Source organism: Drosophila bipectinata, chromosome 3R (assembly GCF_030179905.1).
Source record: "Drosophila bipectinata strain 14024-0381.07 chromosome 3R, DbipHiC1v2, whole genome shotgun sequence".
Lineage (NCBI taxonomy): Eukaryota > Metazoa > Arthropoda > Insecta > Diptera > Drosophilidae > Drosophila > Drosophila bipectinata.
This window is the reverse complement of record NC_091739.1, coordinates 25,959,057-25,976,620: the sequence shown is the minus strand read 5'-3', so window position 1 is coordinate 25,976,620 and position 17,564 is coordinate 25,959,057. Positions and strand designations below refer to the sequence as shown.

The window sequence follows — 17,564 nt, the reverse complement described above, 5'->3', positions numbered from 1 at the left end:
ATCCAATTAGTCGGCTTTAAACGACGGGCCTGCACAGCTCAGCAGAATGCCAAGGAAATCCGCCATAAAGTCGCAGAAGAACCAGCAAGGATATCAAAGGAAGGCGGAACAATGCGGCAGTAAGAAAACGAAATGGCAGCGACGCAGTTCTGCCAATTATTATAATGCTTTCCCCGGAAACCTTTGTGTCCGGCGGTGTCTTCTATCTAATAGTTTCGTTTTACTTGCCAGCCATTCCCTTTTAATAATTTATTAGAGAATATTAGGCAGAAGGCAATGCCCAAAATTGAGCCAGAGACCTTTGGCAGGTCTCTTCTGCCTGGACTGCCTGTGCTATACAATATATCAAACAATAAACCTATTACACGGCTCCTTCACTTGGCATTTCTGAAGGTGGCAGTGGGAGGCATCGATGTCCTCGGGGGGCTGAGCGCGTGCCATCAGAATTTTTCACCATTTTCGTTACGCATACGCCCCGTAGCCGACAGGCTTGCTTACAAGGAACATGTTTTCTCGGCTATTACTATACCCCGAGGTGGGAGTATTTATTATTTTCGTTCTGTTTCCAAGACAGATCTCTTGCCTTTCACTTTTCTTTGTTCAATGTCTTGTTTGTTCATCGCTCAACTTTCAGCACTTTCGCTTTCAGTCTATAATTTCTGCAATTTGTGATTGCTGCAATGGGTCGGGGCGGGGCTGTGTCAAGTTCAATAGACTGCACTTGAACCCTTGTCCATTGGTCATCATCACAGCACTAAAGTAGGGGTAATTTTTGGCATATTTGCGAGTATCTTCGTCATGGGCCGCTGTCAGAGAAACACTCCAAAAATAAGTCAATCAATTCAGACTTAGTTGGTCGGAGCTAAGTTCCAAATACTCTTCATTACTTTCAGTGTATTCCAAATGCAGGCGGCAGCTTGACAGCCTTCGAAACTGATATATTCCCCACTTCCTGTCACTTTTTATGTCTGGCGGGACAGAGACTCCACTGGTTACTGTGACTGGTCTCCGTGGCTGAGTGGGGGCGTTCTTTGTGTCAATCCGAAATCCACATCATAATAATGTCCCGCCGCTGGATTCTGTTTCACTGGGAGAAGTCGTACTGCTCGAGCAGCAGGACCCATTCCCAAGCATCATTAAAATATGATTTATTACAGGCTTCTGTAATTTATTCGGCTTCCATCTCTCTCCCCTTGAATGCTTTTGGTTGGACACTTTCCCAGCATGGCTTTTCACTGCTTTGCTTTCCCGGGGCTTTTCCACTGGGACCTAGGTCTTGAGCCTCTTCGAGTGACTTTAAACATCTTCATGACTCCGGAATTAGCCCAGTTTTTCTGCTCGATTTTCGCCAGGTTTCATCGAGTTAATAGCTGTGGAGGCAGGGAATTTGCATAGAAATAGAAATAGTAGCGAGGGAGGAACAGTACAGGAATGTTTCATACCCCTGGGAGTGTCAGTTCGATGGGGATTTTGGGAGTAATTAAGCTGCAAATTGGTTAATTTAATTTACGCAATGATTACGCTACTTAAAATTTAATTGTAATTTTAATTGTAAGCGATTTACGTTATGAATACCAATAGGTTTAGATTTAAAGCAAGCCAGTTATGAAAATCGATCCATTAAAGACAAATTGTAATAATAATCATTTTTCTTAAAGAACCTTTCAGAGCTGTGTGGTGTTTTCATGATTCATTATCATTATTATTAAATATACTAATTTAATTTTTGTTGTATTCTCTTTTCTATCCATTCCCCATAAAACAGGACTGTGAAACCGAACCAATGATGATAGATGACAACTCCCTGGACCAGTCCCCCAATTTGGGAAAATATGGCATTCCTCTGCACTGCCACACTTCCACATCTGCGGTGCTCAGGAATTACAACAATAATCCACTAATCAGCGGCACAAACTTCCAACTGTCACCAGTTTTCGGAGGCTCCGATGCCGGAGGTGAAGGCGGTGACAACGATGCAGGATCTGTGGTGTCCTTGGACGATTCGGTGCCGCCGGGCTTAACGGCCTGCGACACAGATGCCTCCAGCGACAGCGGCATCGATGAGAACAGCCTGGTGGATGGGGCATCGGGGTCGTCGCCTCGCAAGAGGATTCCTGGAAACACCAGTGCCAGTGAGTTGGGTGAACCCACCGCACCACCGCCCCTCGAACAGCAGCAGGAGGAGGAGCTAGAAGGAGCCGGCAGTAACAATGCCCCGAGCAGGAAGACATCGATATCGTTCCTGGACAGCAGCAATCCTCTGCTCCACACACCGGCAATGATGGACCTGTGCAACGACGACTACATCATGGGCGAGGGCGGCTTCGAGTTCACCGATAACCAGTTGGAGCAAGTCCTGGGCTGGCCAGGGATTGCCTAGAGAATCGTTACAGCTTAGCATGCATTTTCACAAAGGACCTTTTATTTTCGTTTAGTTTGAGAGGAGGAAAACATTGAAATTAGACGGTGAATCGAAGATAAAGCTAACCAAAAGATTGACTTTGAGCCTTGCAAGAAAGTAGGACTACCCCCCGCACAACGAAACCTGACAAGACCATCCCCCAACACCCTCAAAGGACACCCAAGCTAACCTATGACCCGAAACAGAAAAAAAGGAAAAAAATAAACAGGAAGGGTTAAACACATTGGAATAGTTTTGTAGCCACGTTAACTGCCTAGAACAGAAGAATATACATGTATGTAATTTAGTCTTAAAGTTTTTTCTCCATGCAGACCATTTACCCAAAAAATATGGAAAAAAAACAAGAAAAAAGCGGGTTATCAATGCTAAATGGAAAAACAGAGAAAAAAATATCTTTTACAAAACAAATTTTAAAAAAAATGTTCATAGTTTTTGCTGGAAGGCTCAAACAAGTTTTTGGTGATGGTTGTATTCTTTTTATAACTTTCAAGCGCAAAAGCTGTGACGACAAAAAAAAAGTTTTTGATCATGTTTTACAAATATTAAAAAAAGAGGAAAAAAAACAAAAAAAAAATTTATAAAAATATGTAAAACTTAGTTTTTTAAGTAATTATTTTCAATGTTTTCAAGTACTACATACAACACAAATTTGTAGTAATTATAATATTTTAATTTTAATAAGTAAAAGTTAAGTAAAAACATCTATCCGTTTCTTTTGATCTTAACTTCAGGATATAATATACTTTGTGCATTTCTATTAATTAACTTTGTGTCGATCATATTTTTCAATCACTTATCGATTTCTCTTGACTATTTCGATTACCGATTCTTTTATGTAAACTAGTTTTAGTTCTGTTTAAGGCGCATCATACAAAACAAAATGTTTGCTTGCTTAAATCCAAATTCAATCAATGTTCAGTGTTTTAATTCAGTTTGTTTTTAATTTTAATTGGCAAATAAATATAAAAATAATTCAATGAAAGTTGCATGCAGAAAAACTATTAAAGTTTTGTTATTTTGGGTGGCTGGTGAAATTCTTTTTCAGGATTTAAAGATTATAAGCGAAAAGATGAAATAAGTAATATCTACAAACTACCAGATGTATTTGGCGCCATCTACTGGTATTCGAGAGAAGCAAGATACATACATTAGAGTGTAACGTGTATTATACATGTAGAGAACAGGTACACGTTTATTACAATTTGAATGAAATAGCTGTTGAGGGTCTTAAAATAGTTAAAGCACTATTAAAAGTATTCTAATTTTGAAGCTATGCTCTTAGACAAGTAGTAAGTATGTAGGGTAAGTATTTGAAGCCTAAATTCCTATTTAAATTGGACATTATTGCGCACTAGCTCCAGAATTTTCTCCTCGGGGACAGACCATTTGCATTCTGGATATTTGGCAGAGCAGTGATGTATTCCAGCAACCTTTCCCGCATCGATGGCCTCTCGGAAGGCAGACTGTTCCAGCAAGGACAACAGCCAGGACCAACTGGTAGCATTGTCCAGCAATTGCTCTATATCCGTAGCCTCACCCTGGCGAACCCGGTCGCCTGCCTTGCGTGTCAAAGTACAAATGGATTTAAGAAGGCAGGTGGAAAGATCAACATCGTTTTTGATAAAGGTTCTCTCAATAGTGCTTAAAATATTTGGAAGGCTGGTGGCTAAAAAAATTTAAAAATTAACTAAATAAATAAAGAAGATAGTTAAATATTTGACTTACCCACGCGATCTCCAGTTTCATTTTTGTAAACTAACTTAAAGTTTTCGAATATTTTTGGCAGACCAAAGTCATTTTCAAACATACCCCGAGATGTGGCATTACCAGAACTGGGTGGAGGTATTGTGGTAGTTGTCACTTCTTCGGAGGACTTGGGCTTGTGATTGCTGGAATTTCCGAAAATGGGACGATGAGCATCTCCTGTGATGGCCTCCAGACCCAAACTGCGTATTAAATGACCCACAAAAATACCTCCTGCTGCCACAAGTCCACAGCTAAGCAAGGCAGCGGAATTTACAATCACAAGTGGCTAAAAAATGTTTTAAATTTCTTAATCTATAAAAAAATAAAATAATTTATCTCACCTTTGGTGGAGCATTTCGCTTTCGCTTGACAGGAACCTCGAGAAAAGGCACCAGATAGTCCAGGCCCAGAGCAATATTCTTACCCACGGCATCGAAGGATATGATCTTGAATCCTTGGCCAGGCTGTTGTCTTGGTAGCTTTGAAGCTTCTGTTTCTTCCTGCTCCTCTGACTCCTCTTCTCCGCTGGCGGCCCAAATAACGGCAAAGCTGGCCACGAGAACACAGGTGAGATACCAAAGTTTCATTTTTCCGCCAAGAGATCCGTCCGGGTAGATGGCTGCCGAGCATTTGAATCAATTTCCCAGTCGGTGTCACCAACAAAACTCTTCTTTCTCTTTTACCAAAATGTTTTCCACTTCGATGAGTAGTCTTCTGTGCATTTCGAGAAATTACTTACATTTTATATGAAGTTTTAAAGATAATATATTATTAATAAAAAAATTGTTTCAAAAATAATCATTATATTCTTCATCATACGGTTTGTAAGCCCTTTTAAAAAGTATTTAAAATTATTATTTAATAAAATAAATATATAATAAAATATTTTTCTAAGTGTATTGCCGCTTGGCTGCCCTCTGCCTGCAACAATTTTAATATTTGACTCTAGTTCCCACTCTTGTCTTTTGTCGCAAAATGCAACAAAGTAGGGGAAGTGTGACATAAGCAGCTCGAAGGTGCGAAAACGATTAGCCGAGGGAAGTATCGGGCCAGATGAAAGCGGAAGATACGTATTATGACTACCTTTACTAATTTGGAGAAAATTAATCCAATTTACCGGCATTTTCATTACATAAGAAAATAAGAGTTTGCAGGAAAAACTATCCAGAGAAGTTGCTCTTGAAAATGAAGAATAATTTTAGGTTTTTGTTTTCTACTTTTATTTATTAATAAATAAATCGCTTACAGTTACTGATAAATAAATTAAATATTAACAACTACAGAATAATTTTTAAGATCTAGTTGTTATCCATTGAAGAATTTCATTATTTGGGGTATAGCACCTCCCGATGTCCAGTGGTTCTGCCAACGACATTGATGATAAGTGTGACTGCAACTTCGATTGTTTTGTGAAGTCTCGATGGCATGGAACACCGCTGTTCCATTCACATATGGATGCAGCCAAGGTGCACTGAAAATAATATTTTAATATAGTGTTATGGCCTTTATTATCATAAAATATAATTTACTTAGTTAGCACATTAAGAACCCTGGAGTATCCGACGGAAAGGTTCTTCTGCAGATATTGGCAGAGCCAACGCTGTATGCACACGGACATATCAATATTATGCTCCTCCAGCTGGGATTCCACAACATCGGTTAGACGACGCACTAAGGATAGAGTTAGATAAACTTTTGCTCTATTTTAGACTTATTCCTGATTACTTACTGCCTCTTTCTGAGTCCGATTTGTAGCCATATCCATTACCTATGCTTGTAACCACTAGAGGCGCCAAAACCAGACGCACCACAGCAGCTATTACTGCTCCGGCAGCCACCACAACAGCTGTATTCAGGATTGCTCCTGTTCTCAGGTTTAAAATACTCTGGACTGCATCGCGGGCCAAATTCATGCTCCTCTTGACCGGAATTTTGGCAAACGGTACAATGAACTCCAGTTCCACGCTGACATCCTCGCCACTGGCATGGAAGTGGAAGCCTCGTCCTTCACGGTAGCCTTCGCGATTCTCCATTTCCGGAATTTCGATCTCCAGATGTCGGGGTTCAAAGTCACGAAATCTAAACCATCTGGTGCCTGTTGAGTTTCCGTACAATTCTCCATAGTTCGAGATGATAACATCCGATCTCCCATCAACGCTTTCTCCATGGTAACCCATTAACAGAAATAGGCCAAAGTACAAGATCCGAACCAACCACATGATGTGGCCTCGTTGCCGGCTAGGAGGCGACTGAGCTTGGCTCGAAAGAGTCGCAGAACTACATGGCCCACGCTCCGGCAACCATGCCATGATATTCATTTAGCCAGAAAAGCCAGAAACTAAAAGCGTAAGACGGAGGCTCGACTTTAACGCTTCGTGTAGTGCGATTTTCTGGGACTTGCTTAGGGAAATGGGCAACGATTGATTGAATAACGATAAGAAATTTTGCAAAGAAAGGACAAGGAAAGCCAAACATGCCAACTTAAAGAAGTGATTCAACAAGTTTAAGCCAACATCTGATAGAGCTTCTGGAAGAGCACAGGCAACAGTCCGGAACGAAAAAATAGGTACAGGGAATGCAATGAAAACTCAACCTATTAGAAAGACATTTGTGAAAAACTGTGGACTGGAAAATTTGCATATTGTCTCTGCTTATACAATCATATGCCGTTGATAATGTACCAAAGGTTAGATAAACAAAAGTTGGATTAAGCAATAAGAGCACTCATAGTAAGTATCTTGGAAGTTGAGAGGGCGTTAAAGTGTTAAGGTTAGATAAACAAATCAGAGTTGTGTTGGTGTTATGACCTTATGTGAGAAAAGTTTGGAAGATATGACCATGAATTATATGTTATTGTCTTCAGCACCGAATAAAAACCAAAATTTACAAATTTCTCGTTTATTTAAAACTAGAAATTTTACATGAATACTTATTTGTCGGGACATGGTTGGCTTATGGATAGGATAATGGTTGGCTACAGTCCTGTGATGATGATGGAAATGGGTTTTATCTACATCTGCAGGTCTGAGGAGTGTGGCACCAGGGTGTTGTCGAAGCGTACCATCCTCCGGGTCCTGCGCTGGATCTTCTTCCGCTCGAGCATATTCTCTAGCTCCCTAGCCCAGGGCTCCCGGCGCTGGGGAGCTGTTGGTGGAAAAGCAGCTCTATCCAGGAGCTTCATGTGGGTGCCGCTCAGTGGAAGCTCAGAGTCTGTAGAATAATCCGGTGGTTTGTAATTCTGTGGACCCATGTAACGGTAGTGAGTTTTCCGGGATTTCCTTCCGGGGTAGCGTGACAGTTCGTGAGGTAAAAATTCTTCTATGGGCTGCGGAACGAAGCCTCCAGCCTGACGCTTCTTTGCTGGCTTTTTCTGGGTAGGATTCTTCATCCTGGGAGTTTTCGGTGGGGGGTCTATGACACCCTTGCCGTAGATCCAAGTGTGGGGCTTTTGGCGTTCGCCCATCACACAGCCGCAGAATTGGGCCAGAGAAGTCGGTGGATGAGGGAAGCTGCTCGGATGGGCCCAGTCATTCTCGTCGTACTGGGTCTCCGTGTGCTTAATGTGAGAGCTCTTCAGCCGCTCCGGACGCATAAGGCCAGCTGGCGGCGTGACCCCGAACTCGAACTCTGCCTCGCTGTCCGAGGTCTCCGATAAGACTAGGTCATCCTCGCAGGAGTCCATCTTTCGCTGCTCGCACTCCTTCCGCAAATGGTAGATCAGACGCTTCTTGTCCACGAAACTCCGGCAGTAGCACTGCATCACCGGCTTGTGGCAGGTGCACTTGCTGAAGCCTATACCCTTGAGGCACCGCTTCAGATCACGCAGCTCCTTCATCAAGGGGTTCTTCACGATCCGGAACTGGACGGGCTTCATCTTGACATATGGATTGGCAGACTTTGCCAAGGTTGCGGCATCTTTCAAGGGCCTCAGGGTGATGGTGAAGATGTCGTTCTTCTTCTCGATATGCAGCGTGGGCACTTGCACCAGATTCTCTTTCTTTTCCGGCGGCGGAGTCCTTGGTCCATTTTTGTTCTTGTAGTACGACATGTACTTGGACACGGGTATGCTGTCTACCGGGTAGTCGACCAGGAAGTAGCTCATCAGGTCGCGTATGGAGCGCCTAATAGCTCCTGGTCGCCAGCCAGGCTTGGAGGCCAGCGGATGGGCCGTCCACAGCCAGCCCATGTGGCCGGGTATCTTTGTGCTCTCGGGGAGGCAAGGTGGCTTGCTGGGTCGCTCCCTAGGCTTGTACATGGAGTAGTAGCGGGACTTGTATGGTAGTTTTGGCTTGCGCCTTCGTCTCTTTGGCGGTTTGGGGTCTGAGCAGGGGTCCTTTTCTGACTCAGCCGCTACTCCACCTTGTTTCCGATCCGCAGCCACACGATGGCTCTTGGATTTTTTACCGTGCAACCTGGCCATGTTGCAGGCTTCATTGCATATGTCCTGGATCTTCTGGTTCTTAGCTTCCTCTGTGGTCTTCGCTTTGAACAAGCTCTTGAGCTCGGCAAAGACCTTGGCCAGGTTTGGCGGCTTCTGCTCCTCAACTGGCTCTGGATTGATTGGTTTTTGAACAGCGGACTGACATGCTTTCATCCTTGAGGATTCGCGAATGCTTCGTTTCAGTAGCTGATAGTCCCGCACCACCGCTTCAAAGGCTTCCGAGGTACGATCGTTTTCCATTTGAACTTTCTGCGCGGGACATCCTTCCACAGAGCCCATATCGAAATCCTCCGCCTGATTGTCCAAATGGTCGTAGAGAATCTTCTCAGCCGTGGCTTCCTCGTCGTAGGGCTTCTCCATGAAGTCTGGCACAGCCTTGTACCCACAGTACGGACACGCCGCTACCTTGGGCATCCAAGAAACGTCTTCGCCGCAGAGCATACAGGACTTGATGCTGCTTATGTGCATCTGCTTGAGGATTGGCGACGACACCTTCTGACCCAAGCGGTTGATGGTTCCTTCACCCAATGGCGATTGCATATCGGCGGAGAACTGGGCCGACGGCCCTGGGGGAGAGTCGAAAGTCAAGCAGAAACCGTCGTCCTTGGGGCATTTGCGGACGGGAAAGGGTCCTGCCATGTCAACAAGCCTTCCATCTTCAGCCTGAAAGGTTAATGGGTTATATGCTGAAAAAATCGTCGATCTTCAAGATTCTGTGTTTATATGATACCTGGGCAGCGCAGAAATCGGGATTACAGGACGGTGCAGAGGTCTTGGGCTCCATAAAGGCCGCATCCTCGGGGTCCACGTTGGTTTCTATGTTTTTATTGCAAGATCCGCAAAGGGTTTCTTCGTTGAGGCTGGAGGAGCTGGCGGAGGAACTGCACGGCTCTTCCTGCGTCTGCAACGTGGAGCCGCCGCAAAGCCGGACATCCGCGATTTCGGAGGATGGCCAGGAGAAGGTACTCCTGGGAGCTCCACTCCTACAAGAACTGCCACACTCCCGCAGATCGTTGACTTCCGCGGAGGTCCACGAGCGACTTCTATCCAAACATCGAGACCAGGTACCAATCGTGCTCCTAGTCTGGGGGGAGGAACTGCCACCATCTTGGCCGCCCGCCAACCGTTCCGCCCATCCATGTTCCGCAACTCTATTGTAAGTTCAGGGGCGATCGCATTCAGGCAGCTGGAGGTTCAGGCCCACATGGAGCGTACTTACTGTAAGTTTTGGCACTTCATCAGCAAGGAAATGCGGACGCGACAAAAGCCGACGGTGCACCCCTTGCAGGTGAGTTCCACCTCTCCGTCATGGACGATTTCCGAGAGGTTGTGGGTCATGCGGTATATGACTGCATCTGGTATGAAATAGCAGCCTCGACCTAATAGGGTGTTTGCCAAGTAAATCTCTGACGATGCTCTTATCTAGGAGGGTAGTCTCACCTATTTCCTTCCTCATGTAGACAAGTGCTATGTTTATGCCCTCCATAAGTTGCCTTTGCAGGCACTCGGGCTCCATGGAGAACGTTGCAGACATCTCGTTGGGCAGGCAGTTCACATTGATGCGGCTCGCATCCAAAACCACTTTGCATCCCTTGCAGACATTCACCCGGATCTCCAGTTGATCCCGGCACTCAAACTCCCACCCGGGCATGTCCAATTTTTGGCAGACTATGTTGCAGGCAAAGCAGTTCATGTAGGGCTTGTTGGCCTTGCCCTTTTGGCCCTTTGATGGACACTTTGGAGTGTAGACATTATCCCGATCCTTCACAGGGCAGCCAGAGCAGCAGATGGGTTTCTTTGGAGACTTTTCCTGCTCGGCCTTACTCTTCTTAACCGAGCAGGTCATGTACTCATCCTTAGTTTTGGTCATTTTGTAGCTTATCTTGGCCCCATTCTTCCAGTAGGAGTCCCAGTTTATCTGGGGCTTCTCATCCACTGGCTTGGGTGGCGGTGGCTTCTTATCCATCTGCAGCTGCGCCTCCTCTGCGGCCTTGTTTTCGGCCGCCTTGTCTGCCATCGTAGTCGCTGATTATTCGATATCGTCCACGAGTATAAAAAATTTCGTTGCACAAATAATTTTAAATATCTATCGCGAGCAATGCCACAAAAAATTCACATAAATGAAACTAATTTATACGGGGCCTGGGCCTGAAGCGATCGACCTGAACTTTCAATAGAGAATGAGAAAAGTAGAGAGGAAGTTTTCGAAGTAGGGTTGAAATTTAAACTCAAAGCATTCTTTGTTTGTGAATTTTATTTTGAGGAGTATAAATTTCAATGGTTACTATAGGTTTTGGTAAACATGGAAACTATTCATACTTTTAATATTAAAATTTACCTCCCATTTAAAAAAAAAATCAATCACATTGTAAAATACCCATCGAATTCTTTAAAAATAAGCCCAAAACATTTTTTAAATTTCAAATCGAAACCTAAGAGGAACTTCTTAGCTTATATTTCAGCCGTTTCGTATTACAATTTCCTATTCGGAATTGCAAAAGGAAAAACTTTTACTATCTTTACTGTTTTATCTTGATTTCGGTTAATATCGACCAAAAATTGTATACTTCAGATAGAGATCGAAGGGAAGCTTAAAATCTATCCATGAAATTTTATTTGCATATTCTAAAATTATTTAAGGGAATTCGCCATAACTTGGCTAATATTTGACGGATCGACCAACGGTATGCCTTTCCTTTCTTATTTCTTCAAGTAGCATCAATATTTATCAAAACCTGCGCAACTAAAATTTGACCCAATTTTCGAAAATTTTCAAAGGGGTAACATCATGATTTTGGCCAAAAATCTACCCAAAATTTAATTTCTCGATTTTCACAATATTTTGGTTCAGGTCGAAGCTACTAGGATCCCTGATTTGTAAATGGTGTTCCTTTTACTTATCCGATACGAATTGGCTGAAATATTGACTAAAAGGTGTTTCAAAATCTCGCATTTTAGCCACCCAATAATCCTTACTTGGTCAACATGGTGACTATAGATTTTTTTCAGGGAAAGTGCAATATTTTTGTCAAAAATAATGCGATTGGCGAAGGTCGTACCTTCTCAATCTTGTATCTTCGAGTACTATTACCCACAATCAAAACATGTCAATCTTAAATTTTTACCCAATTTTCGAAAATTTTCAAAGGGGTAACATCATGATTTTGGCCAAAAATGTATCCCAAATTTTATTTCTTGACTTTTATGAACTTTTATTGCAAATTGAAGGCTGTTTAAACTATGAGTTGATAATGATATTCCCTTTTAAAATCCAATGATGAATAATAAAAATATTGAAAAGTCATCACTCATTTTTCCACCCGATGGAATAAATCGATGCGATAAATCTTCGAGAACTAGCCTTCAATAATATATACCCAAATATATACCCAAATAAAAACAGTTACCATAGAAGCTTCTATAATTTTATTTTAAGAGCTAAGCGCCAGGCCAGCGGTCAGATTAAATTTAGAAACGTAGTTGGAACAAACTACATCTGATATTTAGTACATTTTCACATTTTCTGGATAGTTCGATTTGTGCCAAGGCCTGTTAAGAGGCGTAGGGTTGTTGAAGTATTGGGGGTCTACAAAACCACCTTTAGCTCTGTGGCCTCCCAAAGGTATTCTTTCCTTCTTCTTTGGCTTGTTCCTCATCTTGGGCTTCTTGGGCGGGGCATGAATGTTTCCCTTCCCAAAGAGCCAGGGGAAGAAGTTCTTGCGCTCTCCCATGGCACAGCTGTCGAACTGGACGAGCATGCTGGCCGGATGGGGGAACATATTGGGTGCAGCCCAGTCCGTGTCCATGTACTGGGTTTCTGCGTGGGCTCTGTCTGGCCTGCAATTACGTTCGGGCTTGATGACGCCAGCCGGCGGAGTAACCCCAAACTCGTACTCGTTTTCACTCTCATCGTCGTCACTATTGGTGGAGTAGACGAATGTATCCGAGTTATCCTGCCATCCTCGTTGTTGGCACAGCTTCTCCAGTTCATACTGAATCCTCTTCTTGTCGATATGAGACCGACAGAAGCAGCTGGCCACCGGACGTCCACAGCTGCAGGGGGCAAATCCCTTCTCCTGCAGCGACACTTTCATCTCCCGCAGGGCCGCTGCCATGGGGTCTTTGGTAATCCGGAACACCACTGGCTTCATATTAGCGTACGGGTTAGCACTGACGGCCAGCGATCTGGGGTCCTTTAGAGGACGCAAGGTAATGATGTACTCATCGCCTTTGCGGCTAATATGGAGAGTGGGGTGCTGCACGAGCTCCTCCTCTGGATCCTTGGGCTCGCACCTGCGGCGCCGATAGTGATAGCGCGATAGGCACAAGTTATCCAAGGGATAGTCCTTGAGGAAGTAGGCCATCATCTGGCGGATGGGCTTGGAAATGGCACCGGGCCGCCAGGACTTGTAGCGAGCCATTTCGCACTTGGTCCACATCCAGCCCATGTTGCAGGGCACTTTGCAGTAGCCGGTATAGCTGCTGTCCGTAATGCAGTCCACATGACCTATCCGGGGCTTGGGAGCACGGGGTTTAGACTTCAGGAAGGTGTAGCTAAAGGAGAGAATTAAGTAACTTAGTCTAAGAGTAAATGTTGAAACCTACTATTTGGAACGGGGGCGATGTTTCTTTTTTCTGCTACTCATCTTGGGTGGTTTGGGATAGGCCAGGTCGATTTCCTTGAGGGCTTTAGCCAAGGACCTCCTGGCTTTCCTCCGAGCCTTGGCCGACTTGGTGTTGTAGCATGCGGCATCGCACTCCTTTTTCTGTTTTTCCGCCTGAGCCTCCTCCTCGGAGGCTCCTTTCTTTCTGCTGTACATGTTCCGCATTTCCGTGAAGATGGATATAAGTTGCTGTTGTCGCTGGGAGGTCGTCGAGGGGGTTTTCTTCGGCACCATTTCAACTTTGGTGACCGGAGATGCCTGGGCTTGGGCCTGAGGAAGGATCTGGGCCTTGCACTCGCCTTCCTTGAAAAAGTTGTCACAGAGCTTGCGGATGCGACATCGGGTGCATGGCTTCCCACCCATGCAGCCACAGGTTTTCGGCAGATTGGGATCTTCTTGATTTCCCAGTTGCCTAGCAGCAACCAGATCGTCCTTATCCTCTTCGCTGGAACTGTTTTTGCATTTTTCCTTGCGAAGACAGTCCCTCAGCAGCTGCTGGGCCGTGGCAGTAAGATCGTACTCTTCCTCACTGGGCGGAATGTCATCGAAGTTCTTGTAGCCACAATAGGGGCAGGCTGAGACTTTGGGCAGCCAGCTAATGTCAGACTGACAGAGCTGGCAAAGGGTCGGTGGCTTGTACGGTACGCTTAACAAATTCGGCTGACTTGCTGGACACTTGCCGAGGATCTTTCTGCGAGTCTGCTGCTCCCTGGATGCCGTCAAGGACAAAGCCTTTCGCTTCCTGGCCGCCCTTTTAGACAGAGGGCCAGGATCAGAGGACGAAGTGTCAGTGCTGGTGGACTCTGGTGGCTGGGAGCATTTGCAGTGCCACTGGCGGGACTGCTGGTGGCTGCATGGGGGAGTGGGTACCTTGATTTTGTCCAGATTCAGTTCGTCGATCAGTTTCCTCAGGGTGGCCTTTTCCCTCTTCTTCTCCGTGTTTACATCTTTGGGCAACTGCATTCCTGCCACATAGCAACCACAACTTTGGCCAGCACCACCACCACCGCCCTCAGTATCCTTGCCCTTTGCCTGGACATGGGGGCACTGGAAAGGCGCACCGGCATGGGACATCAGGCGCTCGTCCGTAATACAAGTATTGGTGGCACACTTCTCCGATCGACCCAGAGTAAAGATAATGTCCTTTTTGTTGATGGATTTCTCCACTGGACGGCACACATCATAGCAGCCAAACGGCAGAAGACCGTGACTTAGAAGGATAAAGGATTTCACTACTGTTAAGATATTTCCCTGCTTCTATAACTTACTTTATATCTGGATCCGAGCTGGACAGCTTTATAATAAGCTCCACCACGCCCACCACCTTCTTGTCCATGACCAAATCCACCATGACGCTTTGGGTAACAAGGAAAGAGGGTTCTGTGAGCTGGCGCAGGATTCCAGCTCCCACCTTGAAATTGCCCATGCCCAACATCTCGTCGTTCTGTTTCAGGCCCACACAAACGCCCCTGGTGGTCAGGGAGCCGATCAGATCGCAGGGACTGGCCGTGAACTGGACCAGCGGATACGGCGGGAACTCCTCCACGAACAGTCGTTCCATGGGCAACTCCTCGAAGTCATTGAACACCCGAATGGAGTAGACGTGGTTTCCGCCCGCCGTCACACTCGTCGCTGTGAGGCGTGGCAATGGCAAGCTGGAGGTCACCAGGATGGCGTCGAAGAAGTACGTCTGCACCATGGCGCCCGCTCTCAGATTTCTGGCTGCCAATCTCTTATATCTATTCTGGAATTTACTTTACTGTCTACGATTTGGCTAAAACAAATACCAATTTATTAAAAAATATTATACCGGAAATAATACCGGAGTCTAAATAAAACCGGTGTGTACAAAGAATCGGATGTTATTGAAGTTGTAACCAGCCAGTATTTGGGGTTTTTTGAATAAATTTCAGAGGCTACTATATATCGAAATAAAAAAAAATGTAAGAAATATGTGTTAAAAGAAACTGATAATGAAGAAATCTCAGATAGAGCTCCCTAGGCATAAAAGTAGACTTTCGACTAACTTTTACCCTTATCGCAATTGCCAGATAAAGTTAAGACAAGCCATTATGTGGTTTAAAGTATAATCTGTTTAATATACACTTTCTAAAAGTAACAATAACATCCAAGCTTTACGTAAACCTAATCCAAAATAGGAAGAGGTCACTGGGTTTCGCCAGCTGCTAAATATTTTTACCAATTTCTTATCAAGAATTTTGCAATCTACAAGCTCAAGGTTCACATAGGTGACACATATATGCGACTATATAACACCGACCGGCCACCTTCACCTGTTCTATAAATACCTTACCTAAGAGGCAAGATTCCAACTAGAAAGCAAAAGTCTTTCACGTAATTTTCTGTAAGTTTTTGTTTTCATATGAGTAATGAGTAGCATGTACTTATTGCCAGAATAATTTAAAATGTAGTACACAATAGAGACTATAGGTTTAACAACAGGTATTAATATTTTGCTTTACTCGCAAGGTAACTAGGGATTTAGAACTACACTCCGATGTGGGGTGAGTGAGAGGTGTGTATGTGTGACAACAACGAGGTGTGCGTAATGCATTTTTCGAGGAGTCGGATTCCTTGGTTTTTCGTATTTAATCCTGGATCGGAGTCCTACTCCCTAGCTGTGCGGCAGTTCGCTAGCTTCAGGTGGTGTTCGATAGCCTCCTCGCTTACTGTCTGGCGTTGATGATTTCCACAAACTCGGGCTTCAGCGAAGCACCTCCGACCAGGAAACCATCAATGTCGGGCTTCTTGGCCAGCTCCTTGGCGTTGGCAGCAGTCACCGAGCCACCGTACTGGATGCGCAAGCTGGCGGAGACATCCTTGGAGATGTTGTCGCTCAGCCACTGGCGCAGGAAGGCGTGAACCTCTTGGGCCTGAAAAAGAAAGTGGAGAATGTAAACTCAGTTTTCAGGAGGGTCTCCTTCACCATACCTGCTCGGGAGTGGCAGTCTTGCCGGTGCCAATGGCCCAGACGGGCTCGTAGGCCACCACCACGTTCTGCCAGTTCTTGATCTTCTGGGCGTAGGCGCACATCTGGCGGGCAACCACCTCGTTGGTCTTGCCGGCCTCGCGCTCCTCCAGGGTCTCGCCAATGCAGGCAATGACCTTGAGTCCCTGGTCCAGGGCGTGCTGGGCCTTCTCGGCGATCAGCTCGTCAGACTCCTTGAAGATGGCGCGACGCTCCGAGTGACCCAGGATGACCCAATCAGCTCCGATGTCCTTCAACATGGCGGGCGAGATCTCGCCGGTGAAGGCGCCCTTCTCCACCTTGTAGGCGTTCTGGCCGGCCAGACCCACCTCGCAGGGCAGCAGGTTGCGGGCGTACATCAGGTAGATGGCGGGGCAGCCGATGACCACCTCGGTGTTGGGGTCCAGGTTGGCGGTGCTCAGGGTCTTGCAGATGTCGGCGATGGACTTCTGGTCGCCGTTCATCTTCCAGTTGCCTCCCACACAGAATTTGCGTCCGCTCATGTTGCTCTCGTTGCAGTCGGTGCTGAAATTGGCGTAAAACTGCCGGGAAAAGGTGAAGAGGTTGGCGAGTTAGTCGGTTGCCAGGTCAAGTGAACAAGATTAATAATTTTTGGGGAATGATTGAAAACTCCCCGTCAACTTTTTCTTATTTAATTAATAATTTTTGTTAGAGATTCCGGCACACACCCACCTCGAAGTCTGCTTACTAACCTTCTTCTGACCTTCATAAGTCTTCCACTGGCACTTGAAAAGCTTTGGAAAAACAGCTGTGAACTTGCCGAGAAAAGCTTCGGACACCACCCCCTTTACCACATCCGCCGTCACCCCTCCAACCGTGGGCTGGTTGATGTCCATGGTGGTGCTCCAGTGGCGGTACTGGTTCTTCAGTGGTTGTCTCAAAGGTGTATTTATGACTCTCTCGAAGTTTGCTTTATGAATCAATGTAGTTCGCAAATGTTTCATGATAAGCCTTCGGGGAGCCAAACCCTCGACGATTTTTTCAAGTTTGTAGGAACCAGTTGGGTGACATTACATAAGAAGCCTGCTGACATTTTTAAAAACGAGATTTTTTGAATTTAGTGAGTTTCAAAACCTATCTATTGGAAGAGGTGATCAGCTGTTTTGGCGTCTCTTCCATAAAGCTAAGAAAGCTTTTCAAAGAACATGGTTGTCTGCATTCTCCACTACAGTAATGTTCTAAATAACGAAAGCGCTTGGTACCCTATATAAGGGTATAGTATACGAATAACTGATTCTCTTATAAATCTTTATTGTAGATTTTTTAGATTTCTATTTTAAT

General features: G+C 45.1%; 6 protein-coding genes across 9 annotated transcripts in view; 1 reads left to right on the top strand and 5 right to left on the bottom strand.

Annotated features, from left to right (window-relative positions):
* sima (HIF-1 transcription factor component sima) overlaps nucleotides 1-3,420 on the top strand; it is a 65,154-nt gene extending 61,734 nt beyond the window's left edge. For both annotated transcript variants that reach the window (XM_017236207.3, XM_017236206.3), the window contains exon 12: nucleotides 1,766-3,420. In XM_017236207.3, coding sequence (XP_017091696.2) covers nucleotides 1,766-2,380 — 615 coding nt within the window. In that variant the 3' untranslated portion in view covers nucleotides 2,381-3,420. The remainder of the gene's footprint in view (nucleotides 1-1,765) is intronic.
* A 251-nt stretch (nucleotides 3,421-3,671) lies between these two features.
* On the bottom strand, nucleotides 3,672-4,784 carry LOC108121880 (uncharacterized). The gene is made up of 3 exons (XM_017236185.3): nucleotides 4,510-4,784; nucleotides 4,148-4,454; nucleotides 3,672-4,088 (listed from the first exon to the last, which is right to left on the bottom strand). Exons 1-3 carry the CDS (start codon nucleotides 4,753-4,755, stop codon nucleotides 3,748-3,750), a joined length of 894 nt encoding a protein of 297 aa, XP_017091674.2. The 5' UTR covers nucleotides 4,756-4,784; the 3' UTR covers nucleotides 3,672-3,747.
* Nucleotides 4,785-5,442: 658 nt separating this feature from the next.
* LOC108121881 (uncharacterized) lies at nucleotides 5,443-6,629 on the bottom strand. Its single transcript, XM_017236186.3, has 3 exons — nucleotides 5,898-6,629; nucleotides 5,698-5,839; nucleotides 5,443-5,639 (listed from the first exon to the last, which is right to left on the bottom strand). Exons 1-3 carry the CDS (start codon nucleotides 6,484-6,486, stop codon nucleotides 5,474-5,476), a joined length of 897 nt encoding a protein of 298 aa, XP_017091675.3. The 5' UTR covers nucleotides 6,487-6,629; the 3' UTR covers nucleotides 5,443-5,473.
* A 421-nt stretch (nucleotides 6,630-7,050) lies between these two features.
* Ppi1 (Protein phosphatase 1c interacting protein 1) lies at nucleotides 7,051-10,800 on the bottom strand. Its single transcript, XM_017236795.3, has 4 exons — nucleotides 10,050-10,800; nucleotides 9,829-9,988; nucleotides 9,340-9,760; nucleotides 7,051-9,272 (listed from the first exon to the last, which is right to left on the bottom strand). The coding sequence occupies exons 1-4, from the start codon at nucleotides 10,624-10,626 to the stop codon at nucleotides 7,179-7,181; spliced, it is 3,252 nt and encodes a 1,083-aa protein (XP_017092284.2). The 5' UTR covers nucleotides 10,627-10,800; the 3' UTR covers nucleotides 7,051-7,178.
* A 1,220-nt stretch (nucleotides 10,801-12,020) lies between these two features.
* LOC108122246 (uncharacterized) lies at nucleotides 12,021-15,136 on the bottom strand. Its single transcript, XM_017236811.3, has 3 exons — nucleotides 14,542-15,136; nucleotides 13,215-14,483; nucleotides 12,021-13,163 (listed from the first exon to the last, which is right to left on the bottom strand). The coding sequence occupies exons 1-3, from the start codon at nucleotides 14,970-14,972 to the stop codon at nucleotides 12,113-12,115; spliced, it is 2,751 nt and encodes a 916-aa protein (XP_017092300.2). The 5' UTR covers nucleotides 14,973-15,136; the 3' UTR covers nucleotides 12,021-12,112.
* Nucleotides 15,137-15,629: 493 nt separating this feature from the next.
* Tpi (triose phosphate isomerase) lies at nucleotides 15,630-17,303 on the bottom strand. Of its 3 annotated transcripts, none has more exons than XM_070280745.1 (3): nucleotides 16,952-17,303; nucleotides 16,226-16,804; nucleotides 15,630-16,167 (listed from the first exon to the last, which is right to left on the bottom strand). In XM_070280745.1, the coding sequence occupies exons 1-3, from the start codon at nucleotides 17,225-17,227 to the stop codon at nucleotides 15,961-15,963; spliced, it is 1,062 nt and encodes a 353-aa protein (XP_070136846.1). In that variant the 5' UTR covers nucleotides 17,228-17,303; the 3' UTR covers nucleotides 15,630-15,960. The 3 variants fall into 3 exon arrangements, with proteins under 3 accessions (XP_070136846.1, XP_017091843.2, XP_017091844.2); XM_017236354.3 differs by having other exon boundaries at nucleotides 16,976-17,301; XM_017236355.3 differs by having other exon boundaries at nucleotides 16,956-17,300.
* Nucleotides 17,304-17,564: the final 261 nt, after the last annotated feature.